Below are 26,907 nucleotides of genomic sequence, written 5' to 3' on the forward strand. Positions count from 1 at the left end.
TGATCAAAGAGAATATAAGGCTTCCCACACACGTTCGGAATGTCACCACATTGTGAATAGTGACCAAAATAGTGACTTGTCTTTCTTGTCATTATGGAAGATGGGGCAAGGAATGGAATCTCCATCTACCAAAAAGTGTCCGTACTTAAATAGGTGTCGCTACTCTGGAGAGATTTGGAACTATTATTTATAGCAGCCAGCTGGACACTTTTGCAACAGTTCTGCCTATGGAGATTGTATTCTTTACCTCTACCCTCCATACTTGTCATGGACTTGCCGGCTTGCCGGTGACAATTTTTATAAATAATGACGTTACTTGACATTAACGTTAAATTAGTCCAAAGGCTTTTCAAGAACAGCGGGTGTATTTTCTCCTAGCGAGTATGGCCTTGAAAAGAAATCACAAGTGCACCTTAGGACTGGGTAAGATTAGTTTAGTTAACGATCTAAAAAAAAATATTGGCACCTTGTGATTCTTGTTGAAATTATATTCAGGGTCCGAGAGTATGCTTATCAAAAACCCGAACGCGAGCTGGTGTAGTCGCGTATGCAGAGCGATTCACAAGCAGATCTTGATATCCGAACGCCACCCTCTCATCTTTGATTATTTACGGAGTTATCTCGCGCTGGGGGAAGAGCGCCGCCGTTACTTTTTGGAAGGCAGGAGTGTCATCCATCCGCTTAGCATGTTCAGGTACACTGTAATAGCCTCCGCTCGCGAATTATTCAGAGTAGAAGTCGGTAAATCTTTTTTCATTTCTCATACTCTGAAAGTTGTCGTTGTTGTTCTAAAAAGTGCGCAGAAAAGGATACGTTTTTGCTCTAGAGCAATGTACTTTCTAAGTACGTTTTTTATTTTTTTTTAATACAAGCAATTAAAAATTTCTTTTACATGGATTTGGTGTACAATTTTTATTCTGATATTAGCTCTCCATTACATAACTAGCTATATTTTTACCTACATTGTTAATAAAAAGTACCCTCAACAAATACTACTGAATTTTATACTTGGCCGTGTTTTCTTATCACTTTCCTCGTATTCGAAATAAAAAGTAGAGTGTTTAACTCGGGTGAAAGGCGCAGGCAGTTTCAGTGTCAAACTATTGGCGCTCGAACGCAGTGAGAAACTACCTCGACAGAAAAGGGTGTCTTTCATCACTTGGTTAACAATCTATTATAACCCCATTTTTACCCTCCTAGGGGTAGACTTTCAAAACCTTTGTTAGCGGTGCACCCTTCTACCGTTTAGGATGTGCATCGTCTGTCAATATTTTATTTTTAGAAATATGTTATTTATTATTATTACTACTCACGAAGCTTTTTTTCTTTGCAGTCTTTTTTGGAAAAGCTTAATGATATTCGTTAACCTTGCTCATATAGTAACTTCGAGCCTGCGATTTTGTATCATAACAGATCCTTACAACATGTTATATATTGAAGACTGCGACGTAATCCTCTTGGTTATCCAAGTTATATGCCTTATTGACATAATAATATGTTTTAACATCGGTTTTTTGGAGAGCGAATCGGCGTTGATAGTGCTTGACCGTAGCAGAATTGCAAGGTGAGATTTTATTTACTTTTTTGCGAGAAAGTAAATAATTAATGTTGTTGATAATTTGTGTTAGTTAGGTTAGACTAAGCTGTGCCTCGAACACAGTGCCCGAAGTCTTAGTACCTACCTATAACATGAAATTAGTTCACACTGCATATGGTTAGATAGAATTTAATTCATATGATTATAACTGATTAACGGCATTCAGATTTCTGATCCTGTAATGGTGCCGATCAATCCTGATTTGTATTCGTATCATCTACGATGTCGCGCAGATTTGTCAAATTTAACCTTTAATCACATGACACTACGAGTCAAGGCAAGCGTCTTCCTGAATGACACGATCTAGACATGTTGGTCCCAAGCTAAATCAGCTAATACAAACTATTTTGTTCCCAATAGTCCTAGACCAATTTAATATATTTTAATAAATTAAGAGGGGGAGCACAGCCAGTAAATTCGAAGGAAACAAATGATGTGGCGCCGCGCAATACCATTTACTACGGAAGAAATGACCATCGCGCGGGTTTTAACTCAATTACTTACTCTAAAAATAGACTTCAGAGCCCTTAGTGTAAATTTATTCGATAAGCCGATAGCCGAACTGTACTTGGCGGGGCCCGGGGGCACTGCCGTGGCCCCCTGTTTTTTGCGTTAGCCCCCTCTTTTTTGCGTTAGCCCCCTCTTAACATGCCTACCCATAAGTTGAGAATCAGCATTTATTACTTTTATCAGGATACGTGCGCTGACCCCTATTCTATTTCACAGGGCATACGTTTGTAGCTTCTGGTTACCAGATCTGATGTCAGCGGTTCCCGTTTCCTTCCTTTTACTTATTGTAAGAGCCAGGAGTCGCAAGGACATGTTGATCCCGGACCTTCTGCCTTTTGCTCGCGGCGTACGGATATTTACTATTCTGGATGACCTTAAGACTCTTTTACAGGTACAAAGATCGATATGTGCCACTTTCAAGCTGTATTGTTCTTAAATAAATGGAAGGTTGTTATACACCTAACATAGTTTATTATAAAAAAAGTTTATATTAGAAATATAACTTGAATGTAGCTATACTAGCCCTGGCCCTGTGAGCTGTAGACTACGCGAGCATAACTTAAAACGAAATAAAAGTATGACTCCGCCATTTTGAGATATTTCCAAGAACTGTACCGTCAAAAAAATGAAATTATTGAACCTGCTCACAAATTTCAATTTTAATGAAATTGTGTTTCTTTGGCAGATGTTCAATACTTCGCACCTCTGGTACCGAGTTATCCGCCACGTACTTCTTGTTATACTTGCCATACATTGCTTTACCTGTTTTTTCTATGTACCCTCGTGTTTGGAACATTATGGTAAGGTGTATTATTTAATGACGGCCTTGGTTGCCAAGCAATAACAGACATTTTTAAATGTTTAGCTGATTTAACACTTTCTTGGCAGTGTCCGGCAAAGTTCCAAAGGGGTTCACGGGGTTCCTCGATACACAAAACATTTCGCGCGTTTTTTATGATGTGTCGAGCAAGGAACGCTATGTAAAAGCCATGTTTGTAGCCGCCTCTGCGTTTTTTAGTAAGTTCATTTTTACAAGGTTTTTTAACTTTTTTGAGAATATCTTTGTTTGAAACCAATTTTCCATGGTAATTTAAGGCATACTGAACATATGAGTAAATAAAACAATTTTATTTTATTCGTCTCCTGTCCTACCGTACCGAGACCGCCACATTTCTAAATTACATATATTAAATCAAAATTAATACATAGAAAACATCCATTACTCAGGAACAAATATCCATGTTCATAACACGAATAAATGCCCTTACCAGGATTTGAACCCGGGACCATCGGCTTCATACGCAGGGTCACTACCCACTAGGCCAGACAGGTCGTCATCAAGTATAAGATTATCAAACTAATTTCGTCTACAGGTACTGGATTCAACATGTTCCTGACCTATCATGAGACCGAGATAGTAGTCAACTCATTCATAATGTTATTGGGGGCCATGTTCAAGATGTACTCACTTGGTATGTGACGTTACTGTTTTGTCCTGCCGTACCATTGTAATACGAGTCACTACGTGTGGACTGCGCCCCTTTTCCAAAGACATAATAAATCTAAAGACTAATCTTATACCTTTAAACGAGCAATTCTTGTATATATATATATATATTTCCGAGATCTCGGAAACGGCTCTAACGATTTTGCTGAAATCTGGTATATGGGGTTTTTTGGGGGTAAACAATCGATCTAGATTAGTCTTATGTTTGGGAAAACGCGTGTTTTCGAGTTTTCATGCGTTTTTCTTTTGTCGCAAAATATGGTCGCTAATTTCGTGCTGCCGGTCATTGTCCGTCTGGTCCAGCGGGTTAAGACGCGGACGGTAAGAAACAACCAGTGTTTCGGGTTCGAATCCCGCCCGATGACCAACTTTTGTTTTTTTTTATATCACCTAAACATCGCCATATTACAATAAATAGTTATAACCGAGCAAAGCTCGGTCGCCCAGGTATTGAAAATATTATCCATACAAATTCGGTCCGCAATCTTACTTTACTCTTTGATGTAAAGTAGCACACAAGTTACTAGATACGAGCCTTTTAAAGTAACTGACAACGAATGGGGTTAAAAGGGGGTGGAAAGTCTGTATGGCGTTCAAGTTTTATCTTAAGCTTGGAGCTTGAAACTTCGTAAAAAGGTAAGGGAGTTAAAAAGGGGTTGAACGTTTGAATGGGGATCAAGTTTTAAATTAGGAAAGGACTTCGTGAAAAGGTACAGTCAGCGTCAAATACTTCGTAGCAGTCAAAGTAGCCAAATAGTTCGGTACACCATATATTTAGTATGGTGTACCGAACTATTTGGCCACTTTGACTGCTACGAAGTATTTGACGCTGACTGTACTATAATAGAATAAAAGTGATTTCTGCGTTTTTGGAAATTGATCTCTTAAGGGTGTTACAAAGGGGATGAAAGTTTGTATGGGGATCAAGTTTTATGTTAAGTTAGGAACATTTACATAAAATAGAAAGGATGATAAAAGAAAATTCATAGTTTTTAAAATGTTCTCCCCCAGAATAGGGTTGAAAAGGGGTTGAAAGTTTCTAACGGGAACGACTTGAGTAGGGTCTTTAAATTAGTAGGAAGAGAAAATATTAGAAAGTACGAAAAATCATTACAGTGCTTTTGAAAATTCATTCATTCTTATTTTATTTTATTTTATTTTAGTATATGGAAAACCAACAGCGCTATATATATCTAGAACTTCCAATAGAATTACAGAGCCAATTACAGGTTCTCACTTATAAAAATACAATAAATTATAAAAAGTTTTTGCCCATCTTAATTTACACATACAAGTTCCTACAGCATAAGAACAGATCTATATATATATATATGATTCATTTTTACAAAAAATAAATTAAAAAAAAGAAAAAGTAGTTAAATCCTGTGAGCACATATTCAACAATGCACCGAGCCTTGTCCTGCGCCAGAATTATTGTCACCCATGAAGTGTCTAATTAATTTATTTTTTATTACTGCTATGCTATCATTATATATGTCGATATCACAATTTGTAGAAACTTTATTTAAACTCATGCCTGCCCTGCATATGAAACTGTTTTTCCTATACCTAGTAGTAGCTTGGTAATTACTAATGGGACGAAAATGCCTTAGCCGCCTTGACGGAATATTAAAAGAGATCTTATTAAGCAAATTTGGACAATCTACATTACCTTTAATAATATTGACTAAGTACACTAGGTATATCTGCAATTTCACGGCGCTTAACAAGTGGGATCAAATGATGTTTCTTACACAGCTTGAGATAGTCGATAGAACTATAGTTGACTCGCATTTTATAACAAAGGAATTTTATAAATTTTGACTGTAATCTCTCAACCCTATCAACATAAATTTGATACTGAGGATTCCATATTTGAGATGCGTATTCTAGTTTGCTTCTCACGTAAGCGCAATACAAGATTCTCAGAGTTTTAGGATGGGTAAAACAAACTGAACTACGCATTATAAAACCAAGTGACCTGGAAGCTTTATGACCAGTAATATCTGTTACTTTTACTAGTTTTACTGATAAACTGGATCGAGTTATACGGACTGCAAGTGAGTTTACGCAGTCGCATGTGACTATAGTTACCTACTGTAAAAAAACTCATACATACTTAACTTATAAAGTATATTGTTAGAAATGGAAGATAATTTATATCATTATTATTGGCTATCAAACTATTTCTATTTGGATACCAGTTATCAATATTAAATAAAAATACGGTCATTTATTAGCCTTTTGCCATTGAGGCATCCGGATTTTCCATGTTTTGTTATAATACTAATTAACCTAATCAATAACTTTATGTAAGATGTACATATATCATAATTAATTAAATAATAACAAAAGCATATACAAACGTTTAAAAGTGATTATAAATAAAATAAATGATAAATAGTTGTTACACCGAAAATGTTTATCAATAGGATTGTTTTTGGCGGGCAATATGGCGGCGCCTGTGAAAAATCTAGCTGTGTTCCTTGTATTTGTTTGATAATAGTGGTTACATAAATACTCTACACTTGTAACAGTTGTTTAATTTTACAAGATACTACGATAGTTATCGCCAAGTATCATCGACTGACTAAAGCTAATACAAATATAATATGTTTGTAGTGTACTGGCTAAAAACGTACATGACCGTGTACAACTCGACTTTGCGGTATCAGGAGTTATTGGATCAAGTAGAGGTAAGTCCATAAACGAAACACTTAAACTTCTGCAAATTGGTCAATAGCAGATAGTGTTCACTATAATCTTTATACTTAGTAAGCATTTTTTTCTCTACGCTTTATACATAAATGAAATGAAATGAAATACGTTTTCATACCATAACACAAAAATATCTATAAACTGTAAACACGTGCAAGAAAAATGCGTACAATTATTGTAATAACTATTTTGTACAGAAATTCATGAGTCACCACCAGTTTCCTGTACCATTAATGCGGCGTTTGCGTGACTACTACAGATATCGCTTCCAGGAGCACTATTATAAGGAATCAGTAGCTCTCGGCTACCTCTCAGGTGCGTCCGTCGTGACTGATTGTACAAAATGATGTTTTTTACAACATTGACTTATTTTATGTACACTATACTACCTCAGTTTTTTTTTTCATGTTTTACAAGCGTCCACTTAGTTGCAGTTGTTGTTGACTCTGTATATTGATTGTGTGCGTGTTATATTACAGATGTAGTGCATAATTCTTGATCATCATATTTTCTCGGAAATAACGTCTTGATAACGGCTGCTTATCGTGAGCCGGGATGCTTGCGAATGAGAAAGGCTGCACGGCTGCGGGCGGCCGACCGCGTCATTATCACAATATGTCCATCTAGCAAAGTGCACTAGTTTGTTTACTTGCATTAATAACTGCCTTCGGGCAGGATATTTTTTTCGATCTGCCACATTGGTAACCCTACTTTTCCATAGTGGATTAATCCACGTCCTTCGTCTTTTGCGTTTTTCCCTTTTAATTGCTTCTAGAACACACGCTAGGATAATAACGTTTATAATTGACCTATCAATAACGGTTTTCAACTTCAACTATGGTGTAACGTATAAGCGTACTAAAGCTTGTGTTTTGTTGGCATCCTTTAGCATATAAGAGCATTCGATAGCATACTTTAGCAGATAAAAGCATGCGATAGCACCCTTTAGCAGCTGAAAACATGTAACAGCATACTTTAACTTGCGATGCGTATAGTGTGTCCAAAAACAACCAGCTAAATGCTATTCCATGCTGATAGATGAGACTTCACCCTATCCTAGACCTTATGTGGTACCAATAAGGTTGATTGAATGTTTACAGTTTACAGTGTCAGTAAAACGGCATTAGAGGCTTGTTGCGGGAACGAATATTCTGCCTATAACTTAATAACACGTTTTAATTCCAGCACAACTTCAGGATGAGATACGTCTCAATACTTACCAGATTTTGGCGGACAAAGTGGAAGTCCTTCAGAATCTACCGCCGGCATTCTTGGGCAGAGTCATGGGCTATCTTGAACTCGAGGTAAGTACTCACTGAGCCAGCACAAAAAGTATTAGCTTGTCGAACGAGCGCAACAAGGCTCTTACATTCAATTTGGAAGACCTGAGTCTGCCTTAGCCGCATTTGTGCATTTAGTTTGGATTGTCTCTAGAGTAAGCATCCATCAGAGAAAAGCGAGGTCACCAAGTGGTTGGAGGATGCTTTTTCTTGGAGTATATGTCTCTCTGTCACTGCTTTGCTCCCCGGTGGTTCACCGTCGCCACAAAATAAATAATAGTACTACATACAGAAGGTTCACTGCATAACAAAATACCTGTTTAAGTATACCGAACGTGCTCAAAGGTTGCCGATGCGACATATTATTGTTGTCTTGCGATGCAGTGTTTACTTATTTCACTTGCTTTACACATTTTTCAATGTGACACCAGATCTGGTACAGAGCGCGCGGCGCGGAAGACATACGCCTGTCGAGGCCTGTTTCACTAAGGGCCAGTTACACCAACCACAGTTAACAGACTGATCCAGAGGTCGTGAGAGTCTCACCCAAGACAGTAATTTTACCACTTTTTACCAAATTTATTCTAAAATTGATCAAGGTTGTGCTCATAAAATGAAATTTAGCGAACACTTTAACGGTGACGGTGTGGTGCAAGGTGCAACCGACCCTAACACTATTCAAAGTCACTAAGTTGCACTTGTAAAATTTTGTCTTTTTTTAAAGATATTCTTGCCTGACGACCTCGTCTTCCATGTTGGAGACTTCAGCAAACACGTGTACTTCATTTACACGGGGACCCTGGCTCTTTATACCGTGAAAGGAGTTGAGGTTAGTTTAAGAGCACATACTTAAGCATGCATTAAATATTACGAGATACGTCCAATATTTAGAAAGGTGGCCGCTAAAAGGTCTATCATATATAACAACTGAAAGTACTTAATATGTTTAAAATACAAGAAAAAATACCAATTCGAAACTTGCAACAAATTGTCGCCCTTTATGGGCAGTTGGCCATATACAGGGTCTTTTGTTATCACTGACTAAACTCTGAGGAATGAATATGTAGATCATACTGAATAATTTTTACTATGGGGCCAACCCCAAATATGGGAAAAAGAAATCTACCATCTCACACCTTTCGGTGAATCAGTCTATGTTTTCTATAGATCAGCATTTTTTTTTTGGCGATTTTGGGCTTTTGGTGACCCCATAGTAAAAGTTGCTCAAAATGCTACATATTCACCTTTCAGTGTTTGGTCAGTGATAATGATAACAAAAGCACCTGTAGGTACGAGTATATGGCGTTATTTATAAACGTCTGTCATATCTAACAAGCCCATGATAATCGTTGGTCATTTTGGTGGTGTTTGTTAGAAAGAGACAAAATTCACCAAAGGCCCATTTAAGCTAACTCCGCTTGTTATGCTTACTTTCGTTGGAATTTGATTATAATAGTAGAAAATCAATACTGCAGTCTGTGCAGTTACCTACTTAGATTCGATTTTAATCGCTACCAATGTTGAGCACTAAGCATGTCACTACACATGTGGCCATAGCTACGGGTATATGTCATTTTATTGGTGTAGGCAATGCACTTCGAAGACGGCGACTGTGCCGGCGGACTTGCGCTGCTGACGTCAAGCACTAGGCGCGTCACTACACTGGTAGCCCTTGAAATCACGCACACCTATCGACTGAGCTTCGAGCATTTGAGGTGATTACTACTCGTAAAATGCCACGCTCATGGTTTCGTTCGCATCGTAGTTAGTATATTTAGAGCCACTTGCACCCATCAGTAACCCGTGGTTAACCGGTTAAACCTGGAGTTACCATAGTTACCAGTGCAATTTGACACCGGCTTAGTAGGATGGTGCAAGTGGCCCTTAGGAGAATTATGATTATAAACCCAGAACTACAGGACTTGATCTTAACCTTTCGTATACGTATGCTAATGTAAAATTTTAGCTGTTTAAAACGTAAACTTAATATTAACATGTTTAAGTTGAATGTAAGAATGCACTGATCAGTGCTTAATTCTACCCAAGGTTGTTGTTGCTGTTTGAGTAACAATAATAACGTAGAAGTCAAATACATTTTCATCACACTTGCTCGAAAATGATTTATTTCATGCAGGTGTACTGAAAGGCAAAGGCCTACAATGTTTCTGAGGGAGTTATGGATTGTGAAAAAAAGCTTTAACTCCCTCGGGAGCTATAGTTTTTAATTATGTCACTAATTTATACAGACCAAGTAAGTTATGCTTGTTTAAAGTCAAGGTATAAATGAATTTAATTTTAAAGTAATGAAGTTTATAATCTATATTTTTTTATGTTTAAAAATATTAAATTTGATTAACTTAATGGTGACTGAATGCCGGATACATCTGTGCATTCATGCTTGACCTGTCAAAATTTACAATACGGTGGAATTGGCGGCCTAATGTTTGGAATGTCACCGTATTTAAGAATTATTTCACTTAAAATTTAGTTTTTCCTTTGCAAGTGTGATGGATAACATTGTGTGTAACTCCGGGGGCAAGAATATTGTAAACTCGAAACAATCGGCTTCATAGGCAGGGTCACTATCCACTAATAAGGCAGACAGATTGTCAAAACGAGTGTTTAATACTACTTTACGAATATACGAGTATTTTCCTTTAGCAATTGAAATACCTATTCAATTCCGGTTCCACTCTGAAATATACACTTAACTATACTAAACTAAAATCCGGATTCCTAAGTACGTGTATGAATGAAGTGCAGTTAATAGTTTGTAACATTTCAGAGAGCTCTCCGAGCTTAACAAGGCATTACTGGACCGTATCAAGATGGAGACTTTCAAGCGCTTCACACAGGTCACGCACCTTGAGGACCTAATCCTACTTGAAGAATCTCCAACAGTAAAGGATAATATAGTACGAGTAAGTACCTTACCTACTGCAAAACCGTCCAAATTTCTTATTCACGGAACCCCACACTGAGTATGACCCAGCATGCTCTTAGCTAATTATTTTTTACATTTAAAAACACGTATTGAGAAAAAAAATCTATGCACACAGCCAATTGTTAAAGCTGCGTCTACACGACTAGTACAGCTATCATTTCAAGCTAGGTATAGGATAGAATGAGATAGGGAGATCCATGACCTTACATGTCACGTTCTGATTACAAGACGGTTGTGTAAGTATTAATCTTTATAAAATAAAATCAAAGTACGCTTTACACAACTTTTTCTAAGGAGGTCGGGTGTAAATATACTTTGGCAAACCCTCTTTGTCAGTAGAAAACGACGGGATTTTCTTATAAAATTGCCGCCTTTTTACTGACGGAAATGGCTTGTGCACAGTTATTATTTCATAACTATTGCACAATTATAATTATTAAACAACATGACGATATTAATTGAGTTGTACTTAAATTTAAAAGACAACGTTTTTAGTGCGGTTTGATTCGATATTCTATCTGTGGATTCGAGTGATGCTAGATTTTATTTTACCCTTAATTCCTCGCATGTTCTGAGTAATAGTACCATAATTATATGCCTCGTCAGGAATAATAATTCGTTTGCTAGGATTCGTCTTCTTTGTCGAAAAATTGACAATCGAATCTTATCCACAAATTGTCGTCTCCCACCAGCCTCTGCAAAAATGTACCTACTATTACTGGCACTAGAACTAGAACCCATGACCATCAGCTCCTTAGTAGGTACCTATATTCCTGGGCTAAATCGATTGTCAGCTGATAATTTACGAGTATAACTTGCTGCAAAATGGGTTACCTATTATAAAATAAATAAATTTTAATGATAAATGTGATGAACTAACCCCGAGCCCGAATAGCAGTGGATAAAATGTTGTAAGTGCGACCTGAATAGGGATTGCAATTGCTCGCTCCAGCAATCCTACTGCATCCAGTGTTTATTGTGTGGGCTGGATCCAGCATTGCGGATCCCCATGTATATTATTTGTTAAACAATGATGCATATGCATAAATCTCAGATTCTAAGCCTTTTCTAGGTAAAAAATAACTAGTGCATAATTAAATACATTATTATTCCTTAACGAAATACATCATCATTTAATTTATTTTTAGGTAAGAAATCACGACGTTCTAAATGGGTTATTTTACTTACTTAAATCATGCTTGGGTTCTGGGTTATTTTATTTAAACAGACTGTAATGTTGAGCAGTTTTCAATGTATTGTTAAAGACTACGTCTGTTGGCAATTTTGAATATTATATTAAAGACCGGGTCTCCGGGTATTTAGACAAAGACAAGGTAATTCATTATTTTCCGTTTAAAATAAGAGAAAGTTTCCCTTCAAATACTTCTTCATAGATCATTAGCAAATTTGATGTGCGCATACATAACATACGGTCCTGTGCTTTGGTAAATGATTTGGACTTTGACAAAAAAATCAGAAATTATAGTATGAATTTTACGTCTCGGGCCCTAATCTATTAAACAAAAACCTTTGTTTCTTTCATGCAGAGCGACCAGCTCCCGTGTTAGTCACGTGGCAAAACAACATTGTCTTCTAAAAAGCAACTTTTCGTGACAGTATTAAAGGTCACATTTATGTAACAACTTATTCGAAGAACAATCAGCCACGCGGCCCGCGGGTCGCAAAAACAACAGGGCATTATTTTTGGAGATGCCAAAACTTGAACCATATAAATAGGATGGTAAAATTGGTTTTTAAATGGCTGCTTCCCGTTTACTTATAACGGCGTTTTTAGCAGTAGCAGAAGTACTCACTGAATAAAGGAAACAATACCTAATGTTTAACAGATTAGGGTCCGAGCCAAAAAAAAAAAACATTTTTTTACTTTAACTGTATTATTTGATTGCTACATCCAAAAACCGAGCCAAGTCTAAAAAGGCCTCCCATAAAACAGTGGAGTGTCGGAGATGATGGAATTAACTTGACATGTCTTTAGAAATTAACATTAGTCCAAGTAATGTGGGGCAGTGACTTTTAATAATGCAGTTTTTCTCATTATTAACAAAAAGTCATATTGTATTAATAATTTATTTTTAAATTTTTTATCGAAACGAATACTGTTAGATCCACGCTGAAACCAGATGAATTCGGTCCGATCCAGCAAAACTCCAGCCGAATTGAAAACGGTGCTGGATTGCATCCCTAGTCCTGACATCTAGTAAAATTGAGTGTAAACCAATTATCCGGGGGTCCCGTCCGGATTACCTTCTGCAAATCCGGGTGTCCGGCCGCCGACCATTCCTTAAATTGGAAGGATCCTTAACATTAAAAACAAAGTCGGTTCATACTTATTCCGGGACATATTGACTATACGAAGATTTGAATATTATATTTTAAATAAATAATGCATTAGTGCGAAACGAGATTAAAAAATCGGCCAAGAGCATGACGGCCGGGCCAGCTTCGTAGTTACCATTCTGTCACAGCTAAACGGGGACAATTAGTAAGTATCATGTACAATTGTATTGTACATTACAAGCATAAGGGAGTTCGCAGCTCTTTGTACGTCTTTCTACTAAGAAGAGTTTTTGCAATAACTCAAAAACGGCTGGACCGATCATGTTCACTATATTTGTCATTGAAAGTATTTACTAAGCTTTTGTTTACGATATTTTTATTCATATATTATTGGTTCAAAGCTTAGAAGGGGAGGGTCATTTGTTTTTTATTCGGAGTGAAATTTCATTATTTCTGAAAATAGGTATTCTTCTTGTCAAAAAATGGTTTTTGGAACCCTTATTCGAGTTGAAAGACTTATCCAACGATACCCCACACCATTGGATTAAGAACAGCTTTATGATACTAACCGGACGTACGTAACGTACGTAGGTTCGATTAGGATCGTAAAGTTATTCTTCCCTCTTAAAGCGAAAAAAATCATTTTCTATGGGAGGACCCTAAAATTGTTTTTTGTGGTTTTTATTTTACCGTTCTGTCGCCATGCATTATTTATGTATCCTTGCTAAATTGCAGCGTTCTAGCACTAACAATCACGGAGCAAAGCTGCGGACAGACTGACGGACATGGCGAAACTATAAGGGTTCCTAGTTGCCTACGGAACCCTAAAAACGGTTAAAGGAGAGATGAAAAATAAGCGATATTGATCTATAACTGAGTATCTATAGTTCGTGTCATCCACGATGACATATATAACCTTTAATAACATGAAAATGTGAGCCAAGTCACGCGTCTTGGTGAAAGACACGATCTATACTTACTAAAAGCGCGTTGCAAGTTTGCGACACGCACAATCTACAAACTGATGGACATCAAATATGGCGGCAGCAGCTGTCATCCCATGTCATACGTAACTGTCAAACTTTTCACACAAGTACATTTTAAGGATGAGGATGACTTTGATAAACGGCTTTGGTATAATCGGCCGTAAATATATGTGTAGTAAGCAATGCTGGGACATGCAATGAGTTACATAGGATGTTTATTTAGTCACCTGCAATAATTTACGAGGTGAATACATAGGTTATACTGAGCAACTTTACTATGGGACCAACACCGAATTCAAAAAAAAAAAAACAATTTCTGTGTCATACATTTTGGCTGTCTGATCTTGATAAAGATAGTTTATTATTCAAGTAGGCATGTTACAATGCGTTTATGAACGTCAAATAAAGCTACACCGGCTCTAACCCTACACCTCTGACCTGAGAAGATTTAAATCCCCACTCATTTGGAGGAGTGTATCCCACTATGGACCGGCAAGAAACTCGGCGGGACACATTTTTTCAAACCATTATATTTTATAATTAACATGCATTAAATAGGAAAAAGAAATACAATTTAGATTAATATAGAAATCATGCGATTGCATGATTCCTATATTAATCTAAATTACATACAGTAACTACTTATAGAAATTTGATAAAAAAATATACATATGTCATATCAAATCATACAAATACATATCAGCTTTTTCATATAGCTCTTTCAGAAAACATATTGATTCTTACAAAAGGAAAAGAAAAATAAAATTAATAAAGAAAATAGAATATACATTATATAAATCTGACAATGAAAATAGTAATATTTATTACGTATCCACATATAGAGCAAAGGCACCATAGGTTCCTACTTTTGACCTGCCTTTCGTGTCTATTTAATTGGATATAACTAGCAAACTCTTAACCTTTTCCAGGCATTATAGTACGATTTATCGACCACATACGCGCCAATAGAATTGCAACTTTAGTATTCTTATTTAAGGTACAAATTAGGTACTTTCGGAAAATGTGACTTGCCTTCAAATGAATCATCAAAGCTGGATTAATTGGAATATATTTGTTTTTTTTGGATTGGAAATCCTTGTAGATTAGTGCGGCCTGGAAAAGGGTTAAATTATCATATATAAATACGTGTGGGTTATTAAAAAAAATTCTGCCCTCCGGGCGGAATATGTCAACTTTGCTCCCGCTGCGCTAAACGAAGTTGCCGCTTTCCGCCTCCGTCGAACAGAAAAATAGTATGCGCACCACGGGAGGACACGTAGGACATTCCATCCCGGGTGTTTGCCACCCTGGCCTTCGGCTCGGGTAACAATTTTACACGCGGCACGCAATTACCTACTTTTCCTCCCTTGGGACACAAATAACTAATACCTACGTCTCCTAGCCTTTACGGACAACCATAATAGAATTAGGAAGAGTAGAGTGAAAGTAGTTAGATAGAAAATTATAAAACCAATATAAGTAAATAAATGTAACTTTAATTCTTAAAACATCCAGGTATGCAATATTACTATTAATTTTTCCCTTCTAGATGTTTCCGTGAGACCTGTTGATGAGATACAACGCACACAAAGATCTTCCGCCATCATCACATCTACTGGCGTCGCCAAGAGCCCGCCGCCCACCTCGGCCATCGGTTAGCGACACTCTTGATCAAATAATCACACCTCCGCTGCATAAGCTCGAGTACTTTCGGGAACCTTCCGCGGCATCCGGAGTCCGGACGACGCGACGGCACGTAAGACGTGACTCTCAATACATTAAGAGGCTTCTGTTCAAAATAGTGGAAAATAAAGTTGATATTTTAAGTGCTAGTGCAAGATAGGTTCAATTAAGAAGCAACTTTGAGCTCATAATTTAGTCTTAAAATTATGTGCAAGCACTTGTTTTGGAAGTAATCCTTGATTGAACTCACTGACAACTAACTCTGATAAAAAATAGATCTATAAAGTATTTTATGTTTAGATATGCTTTATTAATAGAGTGATTTAATATTTTAAAAGCAAAGTTTAAAAAGCGTGTTGTATGATGTACTTATTTACGCGCTACGGTACCTACTAGTCTGTCTAACCTAACTGTGCATCGGTTTAAATAGAGCAAAGTGAGGTAGTATCATAGTACAGTCACGTCTAATAATATTGATACGAACAAGGTGCCAAAAATATATATACACGACCTTATTGCCCATATATTAAAGTAGTGTTTACATATTTTTGGTACTTTGTTCGTATCGATATTTTCAGACGTGACCGTATCTATACGCCATACTGTATAGTAATTTTATATGATTGATGACATTGCCACACTTTGAAATTGCAAATTCCATGCAGAGTTATCTTGGTACAGTCACGGACTTTAATTGTTGAGCCACCAATAGGGTTCTAGCTAATTTGGTTGTCAATACTAACGGTATGAAATTTCCAATATAAAGTAAACCCTAACCCCCTTATTCATAAACGTCTAAAGTTAACATGCCGCTAATAATCGTTTGTCCCTTTTCGACGTATTGGTATGATGGAAAGGGACAAACGATTATTAGCAACTTGTCAACTTTAGTAGACGTTTATGAATAAGGGGGTAAATAGATCAACAATTAAACCGTGACTGAACGGCTCTACTAATAATGTATCCATAATATACATGTACGAGTAGAAATATAAATAAAAACATTAAATAACAAAACAAATCTTAACGAAAATAATGAAATGAGACTTTTTTTTTTCAATTGCCCAGATATATTAAATACAGATAAAGGTACAGTATATGTATAATATACTTATACAGGAATTTGATTTATGCGTCATTTCGTCCCTTTGTCTCCGCGACAATCAATATGAAATCCGCTAGAGATATCGTTGTCGGATTAGTTCACGATTCCCCGGATTCTTGTTTCGTCGGGAATATAAATATGCAATGAAATCAGTTAGGTAAAGAAAGCATATGGATATTGATCTATTATCGTATGAATTATTATTTTGTTGTTGTTGCACAATAGGACATAACTATAATTACCTATAAATCGGTTCGATTCATATTTTCAAGGAAACAGCGTAATTATATTTAATAGATACAAAGAAAGCCACGATATTTCCATATTTTTGATTGATTTTCTGTAACTGAAAAATTCCGGCGAAACAAGAATTCGGCGAATCGCGAACTAATCCATAGTCCCTGTGACAAGATGCAAAGTGGCACAAATCAAATACATTGAACGTACAGTATCCCTCTCCATTGTATATCGTCAAATGAAGATGTTGTTTGGCTTCGCGGGCCACGTCAGACCAATCGTCCAAGAATATTTGACGGAGTCACTTCCGCTGAACACAATAAGGAGGATCTCTCATAGATCTCTGAAATACATTGATGTGATGACCGTTCGTTGTTTTGTACTAGTTTAATGAAAGGTGCTTTTTAGCCGAGCGATATAGCGTACGGCTTTAGAACCGGAGGTCGTAAGTTCATATCACTATAGGTCGTAAGTTCGTATCCGTATGATCCACTGATCATACTAACATATTAATTGATAGTTACCTGTAGCTCTTTGGAGAATATCGCTACGAAACTGGACTTATCCCAACAAGGGCTTATCTCGTACTTACAACCTCCATATCTTGCATGATGATTGATGATGATGAAGTGACAAAGTTAAATGTATGTTAGAAAGCGTATGTGATATTGAGTAATATTTTATCTTTATTTAGGTAAACAAACAGCCACTACAAGTTATACTTACAATACTATTTACTATATTGTTTTCAATATGTGTGGCCCACAGCGCACTCAAAACACGGTTTAAATTGTTATGGCATTATTCATAAACGCGTTACTGGCCTGAATTAGCTATGAATGGTTTGTCTTTATCTATCATTTTGACTTCTGTATTGGTCAGAAAGGGATAAAACATAATTTAACTAAATCAGGCCCGTAGTTTTATGAATAAGGGGGTTAGTGATTACCGTAGATGGAACACGGGTAGGTAACTGACGCACACAACATTCAGTAATTCGACGTCGTTTGTTTCCAAACTAACATTGAGTCTGAAACAAATGCAAGTACTTTACAAACAAAAACGTGAAATGTTCAAACCAAACAGATCTATGTCAAAGGAATACTTCATCAATGAAAGCAAAATCAACAGAACGGTCCATTCATACGAATTTGAAATGTGACCAATCCATCCTCACCTACTCGTAGCTTTCTATATAAACAAATATAGTTTGCTCCTGAAAATAGGACAGTGTTATAAACAGAATAATATTGGATATCATTTTTAATAATGTTGGGTACAATTTTGTTTTGGAAACTAAAAAGTATTTTATGTACCGTGAGAAATGTACTCGTATATGATAATATGATCGATCGTTTAGTTTTTCCTTTATATATAGAAAAAAATATATATGTAGGGAAAATTGTATGCATATAATAATTTTCCCAATTCCAAACAAGGTGACGTTGTGGACAGTTATGTTAATGCCCTTTTATAATATAATTCAAGACCACTTTAGTTTCAGCTGTATTAGGTACGCCTTGTAGAGGTTTTCTCAAGAGACTACAATATTAGGTTCTTCAATAAAGGAGACTACTAACAGGTTTATACGCGGCTGACAAAGATCCATTACCCCATCAGGAATTCATCTGCGGAATTGCAAGCGTCCATCTGGAATTGCAAGTGTGTGAAGCTTACCATCGAGCGGTCTGTGTGGTTGTTTGCCTTCGATACAAAAAGATAGCTATAATATACGAATAGCGGCTAGTGGACAGGCCCAATTCTGTCGCCATATCCGGTCGGGATAGGGAAGAGCGAAATCGGAATAGACCCCTTGAAACACTCGATATTGTATCGATAAAACAAATATAGGTCATAGGTAAGACAGTATTTGGTGGTAAGAAAACATTCACACACCTAAAACCCATACCCAGGGGCATATTAGCTACACTACTATATAATGTATTCTCCAATAATTATTATGCCTCGGTCATATACTACTCTCCAACTTAGTTAATAAATAATAAAGTGTGCCGGTCCCTTAACCTCCACTAAAATTCCAGTACGTGAAATGAGTGAAATGACCCCCAATACTCAACACAACACTAGTCGCCGGCACGACGCACACCGGGCGTGCCGACCATTTTCCATTTGTGCCTCATCGTTCTCAAAAAGCTTATATATCATTTTTTAGTTTCTGGAAGTGAACTTTAATACGTTCAACTTAAAGTTGAATTTGGAGTTAACGTCTTCAATGCATTTACCTTCATTCAAACGAGCGTCTCATTTTATTACGATGGGTATTTAATCGGAAAAGTTCGATTGACACCGGGTTTGACTCTGCGAGGCGCTAATGGCGGATAGCTGTCATATAGTGGTATTGTTTTGTTTATAAATGGATGTAGGTTGCTGAGTAAAGTGTAGTCCGGTGCTTAAGACTAGTAAAAAGGGTTATGTATCGTATCGCCTGGTTTACTGGATATTTCCTACCACTTATACTCCATTCCAGATAAAGCGCTTCACACATTTAATTCAGAGTACTAAATCGTAAAGTTGTAACAACGTTTAGTAAGAGTCTGATTGCACTAATTAGGAACATTTTCTTTAGAATCCTAGTTGGGATGCCAGTTAGGACGAAAAATTAAGTAACGCCCGCAAATCGCCAGTGTGATAAGATGATGCTCTAATTGGCAGACCCACAACCATTATTTATGGAAACCGAATAAGGTAAGCCGGCTCGATTTCTCTTTTGGTTTAGCTTCGTACTTGTAATGCTTCATTCTTAGCGAACTTCCTTATATTTCTTATCAAATAATTACAATAATACAGTCAGCAGTACAAGCAGTTAAGTGAAGTAGACCAAAGTGCTCGTACTCTATTAAAAATAAAATCGTGCCCAGAATACCTCTAAGACAATTAAGTATAAGTATCTATAATCAAACTACAGCTGTGAATAAATCTTCTAACCCTTCTCTGATGCAAATGTTCTCGTCTATTTCAGAGATTTCCCTCCCTCATTTATACAAAAAAAAAGTGTTATTAGATTAAGGGCCTGTTTCACAATGTTCATAAAAAGTCCTGAATAAGCTACTTGCCACTTAGCTGACGAATAATTTCGTCGTTGGCGTTTAACAATCTTCAAATAAGCTTAACTGGTAGATAAAGTGCTAAGTTTTGCTGTGTTAAAGTGGATGTTTTATCTGTTAATTAACTATCCAATACTTGGACATCGTGAAACAGGCCCTTAAATGATTAGTAATATTTAAGACTAATACTAATGTACTTAAAATTTGTATGGAAAAATTCTACATATAATGACATAGGTAATTTACATACAAGAACTACTAATTGAACTTACGAAGCGAAAAAAAAATTATTTCCTTTTTTTAGGGTTCCGTAGCCAAATGGCAAAAAACGGAACCCTTATAGATTCGTCATGTCCGTCTGTCTGTCCGATTCTGTCACAGCCACTTTTTTTAAATTATTTCGCTTAGGAATATATCAGTTGTAGAAAGGTCTATACATAATAGTTCATATTATTCACGATGACGCGCAGATTTGTCAAATCTAACCTTTAATATTATGATAATACGAGTCAAGGCGCGCGTCATCGTGAATGACACGGTCTATAACTAGCGTAAGCAACATGGCTCTGCCAATGTACTGACAACTTTTCTTCGAGCCTTGTACAACATCTTATTAACAACAATTTATTCAACAATAATCGTCTATCTATTGCAATATTATAGAGACCATTACTAAGTAGTGTGATATACTCGTTCAAGCTTCAAAATAATTAAATTAAAAAAAAATTGTTTTTTACTAGACGAACTCACTGCATCGGGGCTAGTATTAATTAACGCATTCAGAGCCCCGACAGTCGCATCCACACGAGTGCAGGCCTCACCGCAGAAAGTGGCGTCCGTCATGGTCTACGGTGCACCTCTTATAATTTGTTCAAAACTTTTTATGGAGATTAACTGTCTTTATAACACACTTTTCTCTGTCAGAACGCGGCCCCAGGTGGGCTCCGGATTACTCAATGATTAATGACTACTGTCGATGGGAGTTTGACCACGATTCACTCTTTTTTGCATGAAATTGCTTTTGATAATTTTAAGCCGGCTCCTAAAAGGTTTTTCGGTTACACATTAGGGTATCGGGATAAGCTCCCTGTATAATATAAATCAATTTCTAGCGCAAGAAAGAAAGCTTAGAGCAAAAAGAAACCCCAGGTAACACGATTTATATTCTTTTATTTTTACCCGGCTAGCGCCAAGCCGAGCCTAGCAAAAAGTAAAAGCTATGGAAAATATAGATTAAACTACTGATTTAAACTTTTACGATTTTGTACATATTATTATTTACAAAAACGTATAATTCATTTCAGTCCCATATTTCGTAAATAATAGAGTGAACTAAAATTTTTATTGCTGACTGTACTTTTTTACCACAGGCAACTAATACTCATCGAAACAATTATAAAACCCACAAACATAAACAGGTTGCGTTGTTTCATCACAGAACTCCTATAGCCACCTCTTGTCTCCATCGACAGATCAGCTCGATGGTACCATAATATTGCATTTTCATCCGACTTACGAAAATTGAAAATCTCAATCGGAAATCGGGAAGTGGTGACCCACAAATTTCTTCCAATATTTGACCCACACTAATAATAATAACTAACTTACATACTAACAGGGCGAGTTAAATACAGACCTCCTACTTGTGCGATGCAGCTGTTAGCATAATTTTCTCTACTTGCATATAGTATTCTGTACTACATTACCATATCACTTTTAATGCTAAGCATTAAGATGGATTTAATTTTTCATAAGAATGAAGAACCTTGAAGACCAATGCATTGCCGTCCAAACTTTGTTATAAAATTAGTGGATAAAGTGGAGAGATATAACTATGAATTCATATATCCTCTGAGCGCGTCTGAGGGCCTACCGCGAAACGCGTTCAACGTGTTGCCTCTTTGTCGCACTTGTAAATTCGTACGTAAGTGTGACGGAGAGATAACACGTCGAACGTGGTTCGCGGTAGGCTCTCTGGAAATATCTGCCGCTGGTAATATTCTCGATAATGCAATGTGAAAGGCTTTTAGTTTACATACCGCAGACCTGTATTTGATAAATACTCCAGTCGATGAGGTCGTACACGAAATGACGAATAAAATGCATGGTTAGGTTAGGGTTAGGTTCCTTGTTTTCTTATGTTTTCACGATTTAATATCTAATTTTGCGTCATACGAGTATATGAGATATCAATCAATCAATTATTATTTATTTGCAGACAAAAACATTATACAATGCAAGCAAATACAATTTTTATCAAACATTACACCGCTGGTAATGTCAAAATTAATAATTATGAATATAATACATTAAGAATAAAAAAATATATTTTTTTAAGTAACAATTAAGTATAAAGAAATTAAATTATATGTGTTTAAATGTCAATTAATTAGAGATTGGAAATGAAACTAAGAAAGAATGTGAAGACAGAAGAAATACAAGAAGAAAAAAGTAAAAATAAGGTTAACAGAATGCATATATAAATGTCGATATGACCTAGTGTTTATAAATTGAATCATTGACCTTTCAACACAAACCTTTTTTTCTTGCCTACAATTTATTGCTGTAGCACATTCTGATCTACCACTTATGAAGTAAATAATACATCACTTACATCAGTTTTCCTAATTTTATTTCAAGTGTACGCCACTTCTCTGTAGTTCTAAGCATTTTGGCGAATAAAAATTTTTTGTGTAATTAATTTCATTTTTAACTTTTTTATGTAATCGTTGATTTGAGTAGATATTATCATATACTATCCAAGTATTTACGCGGGTGTATTTAAACGTAAAACGTAAGCTTTTAAAAGTAGTATGTCTACTTGAAATAACACCTATTTAAATATTTCATAGAAATTAATTTGATTTGTTCTTTTAAGTAAGCTTTTAAGTACTATGAAACATACAATAAAAGTACACTAATATTATTGGAGTCTATAACCCACTTACTCTTTTCTAGGTTGTACTAACCTAGAAGGGTTTCCCAACAAATCGAAATATATTTCAAATAGTTACGTTTTGGTAACAAAGAAAATAAAATTAAAGTACATATTTGCAAATTTTGTAGCCTATGTAATTTAATCAAGTGTAAGGATACCTCACTTAGATACCCGTCAAAACGGACATATACAGATAGGTACAACTATTAGGACCCCATTTCACTATGAAACCCTAAAAATCATTACAGTTTTAAACAATATTCACATACATATCTATTCTATCTCAACTCACCTCACCATAGGTAGGTACTAGGTATAGTTAGTTCAACTTGTACACTTTGCCCCTTAGCAACTTTGCTGCTGACTGTATTTTGTTGCAATCTTTTCCTAGCGCCGGGAATACAACCACCCTATACCGATGGTACAATAAATGAAATAGTTGCATTTTAAAGTACACTTCTCCAAGTTCTGGCTTACTCTGAACTCGACATTCATATTACAGACGCGCATCGGAACTCGCCTGATATATCAGTTCCCCAGATAATAATAAAACATGTGTTGAACTTTAGTGAAATAACACTAACACAGATGTACCAGTTTGAGTAAAATGTTTACTTCAGTTTATTGCAAACGGTAGATAAATGGATAATAATAAACTTCTGTGTGATAGTCGTTTCATCATCCTTGATGAGCATTAAGAGTGCATTTACGGCACCAATCATGGAACATTTAAGAGAAAATTTTGAGTATTTTTGATATTTCACCGACACCAACAAAATATCTACCGTTTATGCGTCAAAAGTTGAACGTTCTATTCGTCCTTTATGTTATCGATGTAGTTTATTATAGATACCTTAATTGGTTTCAATATTATTAACAAATTAAAGCTATGTGTTTTTGCTCCAGGCATGGGATGTATGGTGTCATTAATTTTAAAACTAACAAAGATCTGTGAAAAATAAATGTTACGCATCTTTTCGGCTCTTACTTATGGTAAAATATTGCCAGTGGTTAAAAACTGATGATAAATACTTAATGTACAGGATTAGTCCATAGAGTATTCGCTATGTGCACGACTGTCACGCGACCTAACGTTCGCAAGTCTAGGGGAAAACGTCAATGCACTACATCTTATAAAACTAATCCAAAACTAAAAACTACTGAACGGATTTTCATACGACTTTTATCTATCAATAGAGTGATTCTTGAGGAAGGTTTAGGTACATAACTTGTTAAGGTTTTGTGTTAAATGGTTGAAATATAACGATGTTGTCGAAAAAAAACACACTGGCTAGGAGCTTTAATCGAAAACGCTGCCTAATCCGCTTGAGCTATAACAACACAATGTATGGTGGAGTTGTCTCTCTTTCGTGGGTCTACAAAAAAGTCCGCGATGTTGAATGTCTATCTTCTAAGGATAAACTTACTATACCCATCCTTAACTTCTAGAGAAAGATGACATAGTATGTAGCATTTGCAGAGCTATTTACACGGATACAGTGTTAACAATTATCAAATTAAATACGTTAGTTCTATTAAGCATTTCATACAGATTACAGTGGTCCCTTACACCATACAATTTTAATGAATATTTCAGGAGTAATCGTAAATTAAAGTTTCATTTCGAGCCATATAACTTGTACGAAGTGTTAAAGACGCTATCCGCAGTTCTAATTTTTACCACCTTATACGCTGGGATCGCTTTACTTACCCCCACCATGCACTTCGCATGGTCCAAATATACCATACCATTACTGGTCCCAGGTCCATTTTAGGGGTGGTTAATATAAGTGTCTACACCTACCAACAAATAAAAATCAATTTCCTGCCTCAAAACAGAACCCGCTGACAAACAAGGGGACAGCGTACATTTAATAATAGGGTCATCTGTCGGATGTCGAACCCTTAAGACATAACAAACGTTCGATATTATTTAAGTTTATAAACCAACTGATAACATTAGGTGGATGATTGGTAATGTCCCGTTTCATAAAAGCTTGTAATTTAAAATGTCGTTTCAATCACGTTTTATTTAAAAAAAGATTTTTATTAAAATTTCGCACCTTTTAATAGTTCGCTCGTTATCAATACAGTTATAGGAACATACTCGAAAAGCACCAGAGGTGGCGTTAGGCGTGGGCGACGTGGGCCACCGCCTTCGGCCTCACGGCCCGATGGGCCTCGCGCGGTTTGCGCCTCAAATACTATATATATATCGGACACAACGTAAAAATGTTCATTTTTTCTTGCGCCACCTGAGTGCCTCGCTAAATGTACCGTGCCCGATCTGGTAGAAATAGGACCAATTTATAGGAACTGGCCGTAGAGATACTGCCTGAAACATAAAACGACACTTAGTTGCAAACACTACATAGAAATCTAAATAAGAAAATAATCCCGGCTTTCAGAATAACGTATTAGACTGTACGAAGACACGAGTCAAGGCAAATGTAAACCCCACGACATGTACCGTTCCATCCCACCTTCCCTAAGCAAAATGACACGTAAATAAAACGCGTACGCAGACCATATTAGCTCCTATCTACCATTGATAAGAACGAAATTAACAAAACAACTATAAGGCTTAAATGCTTTTTAAAGTCTAAGCGTAATATGCATTCGTAATGTAACGCAACAGGTCATGACGATGCGGAACAGTTTTGAATTATTTTAAATAGAGCATAGGTAAGTTATTTTTAGGGGTTAGATATGTGCCTGGGGAATTTTATTACTAAGCCTATACTGTATGTCCGTCTATCCATCAATCCTTATGTCCAACCTTTAAAAATCTGTCTTAGTATTCTTGGCAAGTGTTGATACTTAAGCAGTTTCATTCCGGTTTTAGTAATTTATCTGCGATATTGATGAGTAGATTGCAGAAGTACAGTAACCATACTTATCATTATTGTTAATTGCCGTTAAGTGTTATACTCGTTTGTGTATCTGTGCTATAAGACGATAAAAACCCCAAGCACTTTGTTTCTCGGCAACAGGTCAGGCAGAACAGTCTCTTTATAGCTTTATTGTTTTCTTTTTTACTGGTTCATGACATAGCCCGTTAATTTTCAGAGTGTATTCTCGAGATTAATTTAAGTAACTTTCTCAAAGAAACCGGTGTTCTAATGAACTCCATTTTGAAGATAATCAATGATTACATGTAAAGTACTACTTCGGACGATCGATATGTCATAGTCTTCAACTGTTTGGTGGATTTAAATATAATGTCCGTGTTACAACAACACTTTATTACTTTTTACGAAAAAAAAAACATGCCATGCCATTCAGTTTCCTTAAATGTACTTAGCCATACCCCAAAGTTAACGGAGTTTATGGGGCTCCCTGGCGCCAATGATCTTCTATCTGAATCCCTTAGGCAGTGCCTTACCTGAGCGAATAACTCACGAACGCGAAGCGGCGCGGCGCGGCGCGGCGCAGGTGAATTCAATCCTTTTATACCTATGGAAGTGTCCTACGTGGGCGATCTCCGAATGCCGTTGGGCCGCAGCGCTGCGCCGCGTCGCGTCGCCTTCGCGAGTCATCGCCCACGTAAGCCGCACTGTTAGTTTTCTAATATTTTTTTAGCTTATCAATCTTATCATATTAACAGCAACGGTTTGAGTTTTACTTTTAAGTTCATTGCCTTCGAGATATTTGGCATCAAGGTTTTCAGGCCATAACCTTTGTGTTAATTAGTTTAAAATTAAAATCTCTGGCCAATTTTAGAGACGTCAAAGACGAACCCAAATATGTAGATTTGGTATATGTAAGATCCTTCACAGCAATCGAGTAACGAAAAAAGTGTTTGTATTAGACAATGTTTAAAATATCATAAAAAATAAGTATTCATTTCTTTCAAAATCCGGCAGACCAGAATGGAGATAAAAGATCGAAGAAACGATAGCTGTTTGTCTTATAATTATATCTGCAAGTGTAGGATAACGACTTATACTTGTCAAAAATCGATGAAAACCGTGGAGAGCCCTTTAAAAAAACACCGTGTATTGACAAGTGTGAAACAATAAATATTTGAATTTATTTC

At 36.4% G+C, this 26,907-nt stretch overlaps 1 protein-coding gene across 1 annotated transcript; it reads left to right on the forward strand.

Annotated features, from left to right (window-relative positions):
- The first annotated feature begins 87 nt into the window (after window positions 1-87).
- On the forward strand, window positions 88-10,593 carry LOC133519236 (uncharacterized). Its single transcript, XM_061853535.1, has 11 exons — window positions 88-694; window positions 1,334-1,564; window positions 2,324-2,530; window positions 2,793-2,815; window positions 3,481-3,579; window positions 6,237-6,310; window positions 6,530-6,647; window positions 7,518-7,636; window positions 8,337-8,441; window positions 9,200-9,327; window positions 10,398-10,593. Exons 1-11 carry the CDS (start codon window positions 507-509, stop codon window positions 10,591-10,593), a joined length of 1,488 nt encoding a protein of 495 aa, XP_061709519.1. The 5' UTR covers window positions 88-506.
- The last annotated feature ends 16,314 nt before the right edge of the window (window positions 10,594-26,907 follow it).

Source organism: Cydia pomonella, chromosome 1, assembly GCF_033807575.1.
Source record: "Cydia pomonella isolate Wapato2018A chromosome 1, ilCydPomo1, whole genome shotgun sequence".
NCBI classification, from domain to species: domain Eukaryota; kingdom Metazoa; phylum Arthropoda; class Insecta; order Lepidoptera; family Tortricidae; genus Cydia; species Cydia pomonella.

What these genes read in the sequence shown, in the direction of transcription:
- LOC133519236 (XM_061853535.1), top strand. Translation starts at nt 507, where the DNA reads ATGCTTATCAAAAACCCGAACGCGAGCTGGTGTAGTCGCGTATGCAGA. An exon ending in ATATGTGCCACTTTCAAGCT is followed by an intron (nt 2,531 to 2,792) that starts GTATTGTTCTTA and finishes TTTCTTTGGCAG; the next exon opens with ATGTTCAATACTTCGCACCT. An exon ending in CTGAGCTTCGAGCATTTGAG is followed by an intron (nt 9,328 to 10,397) that starts GTGATTACTACT and finishes GTAACATTTCAG; the next exon opens with AGAGCTCTCCGAGCTTAACA.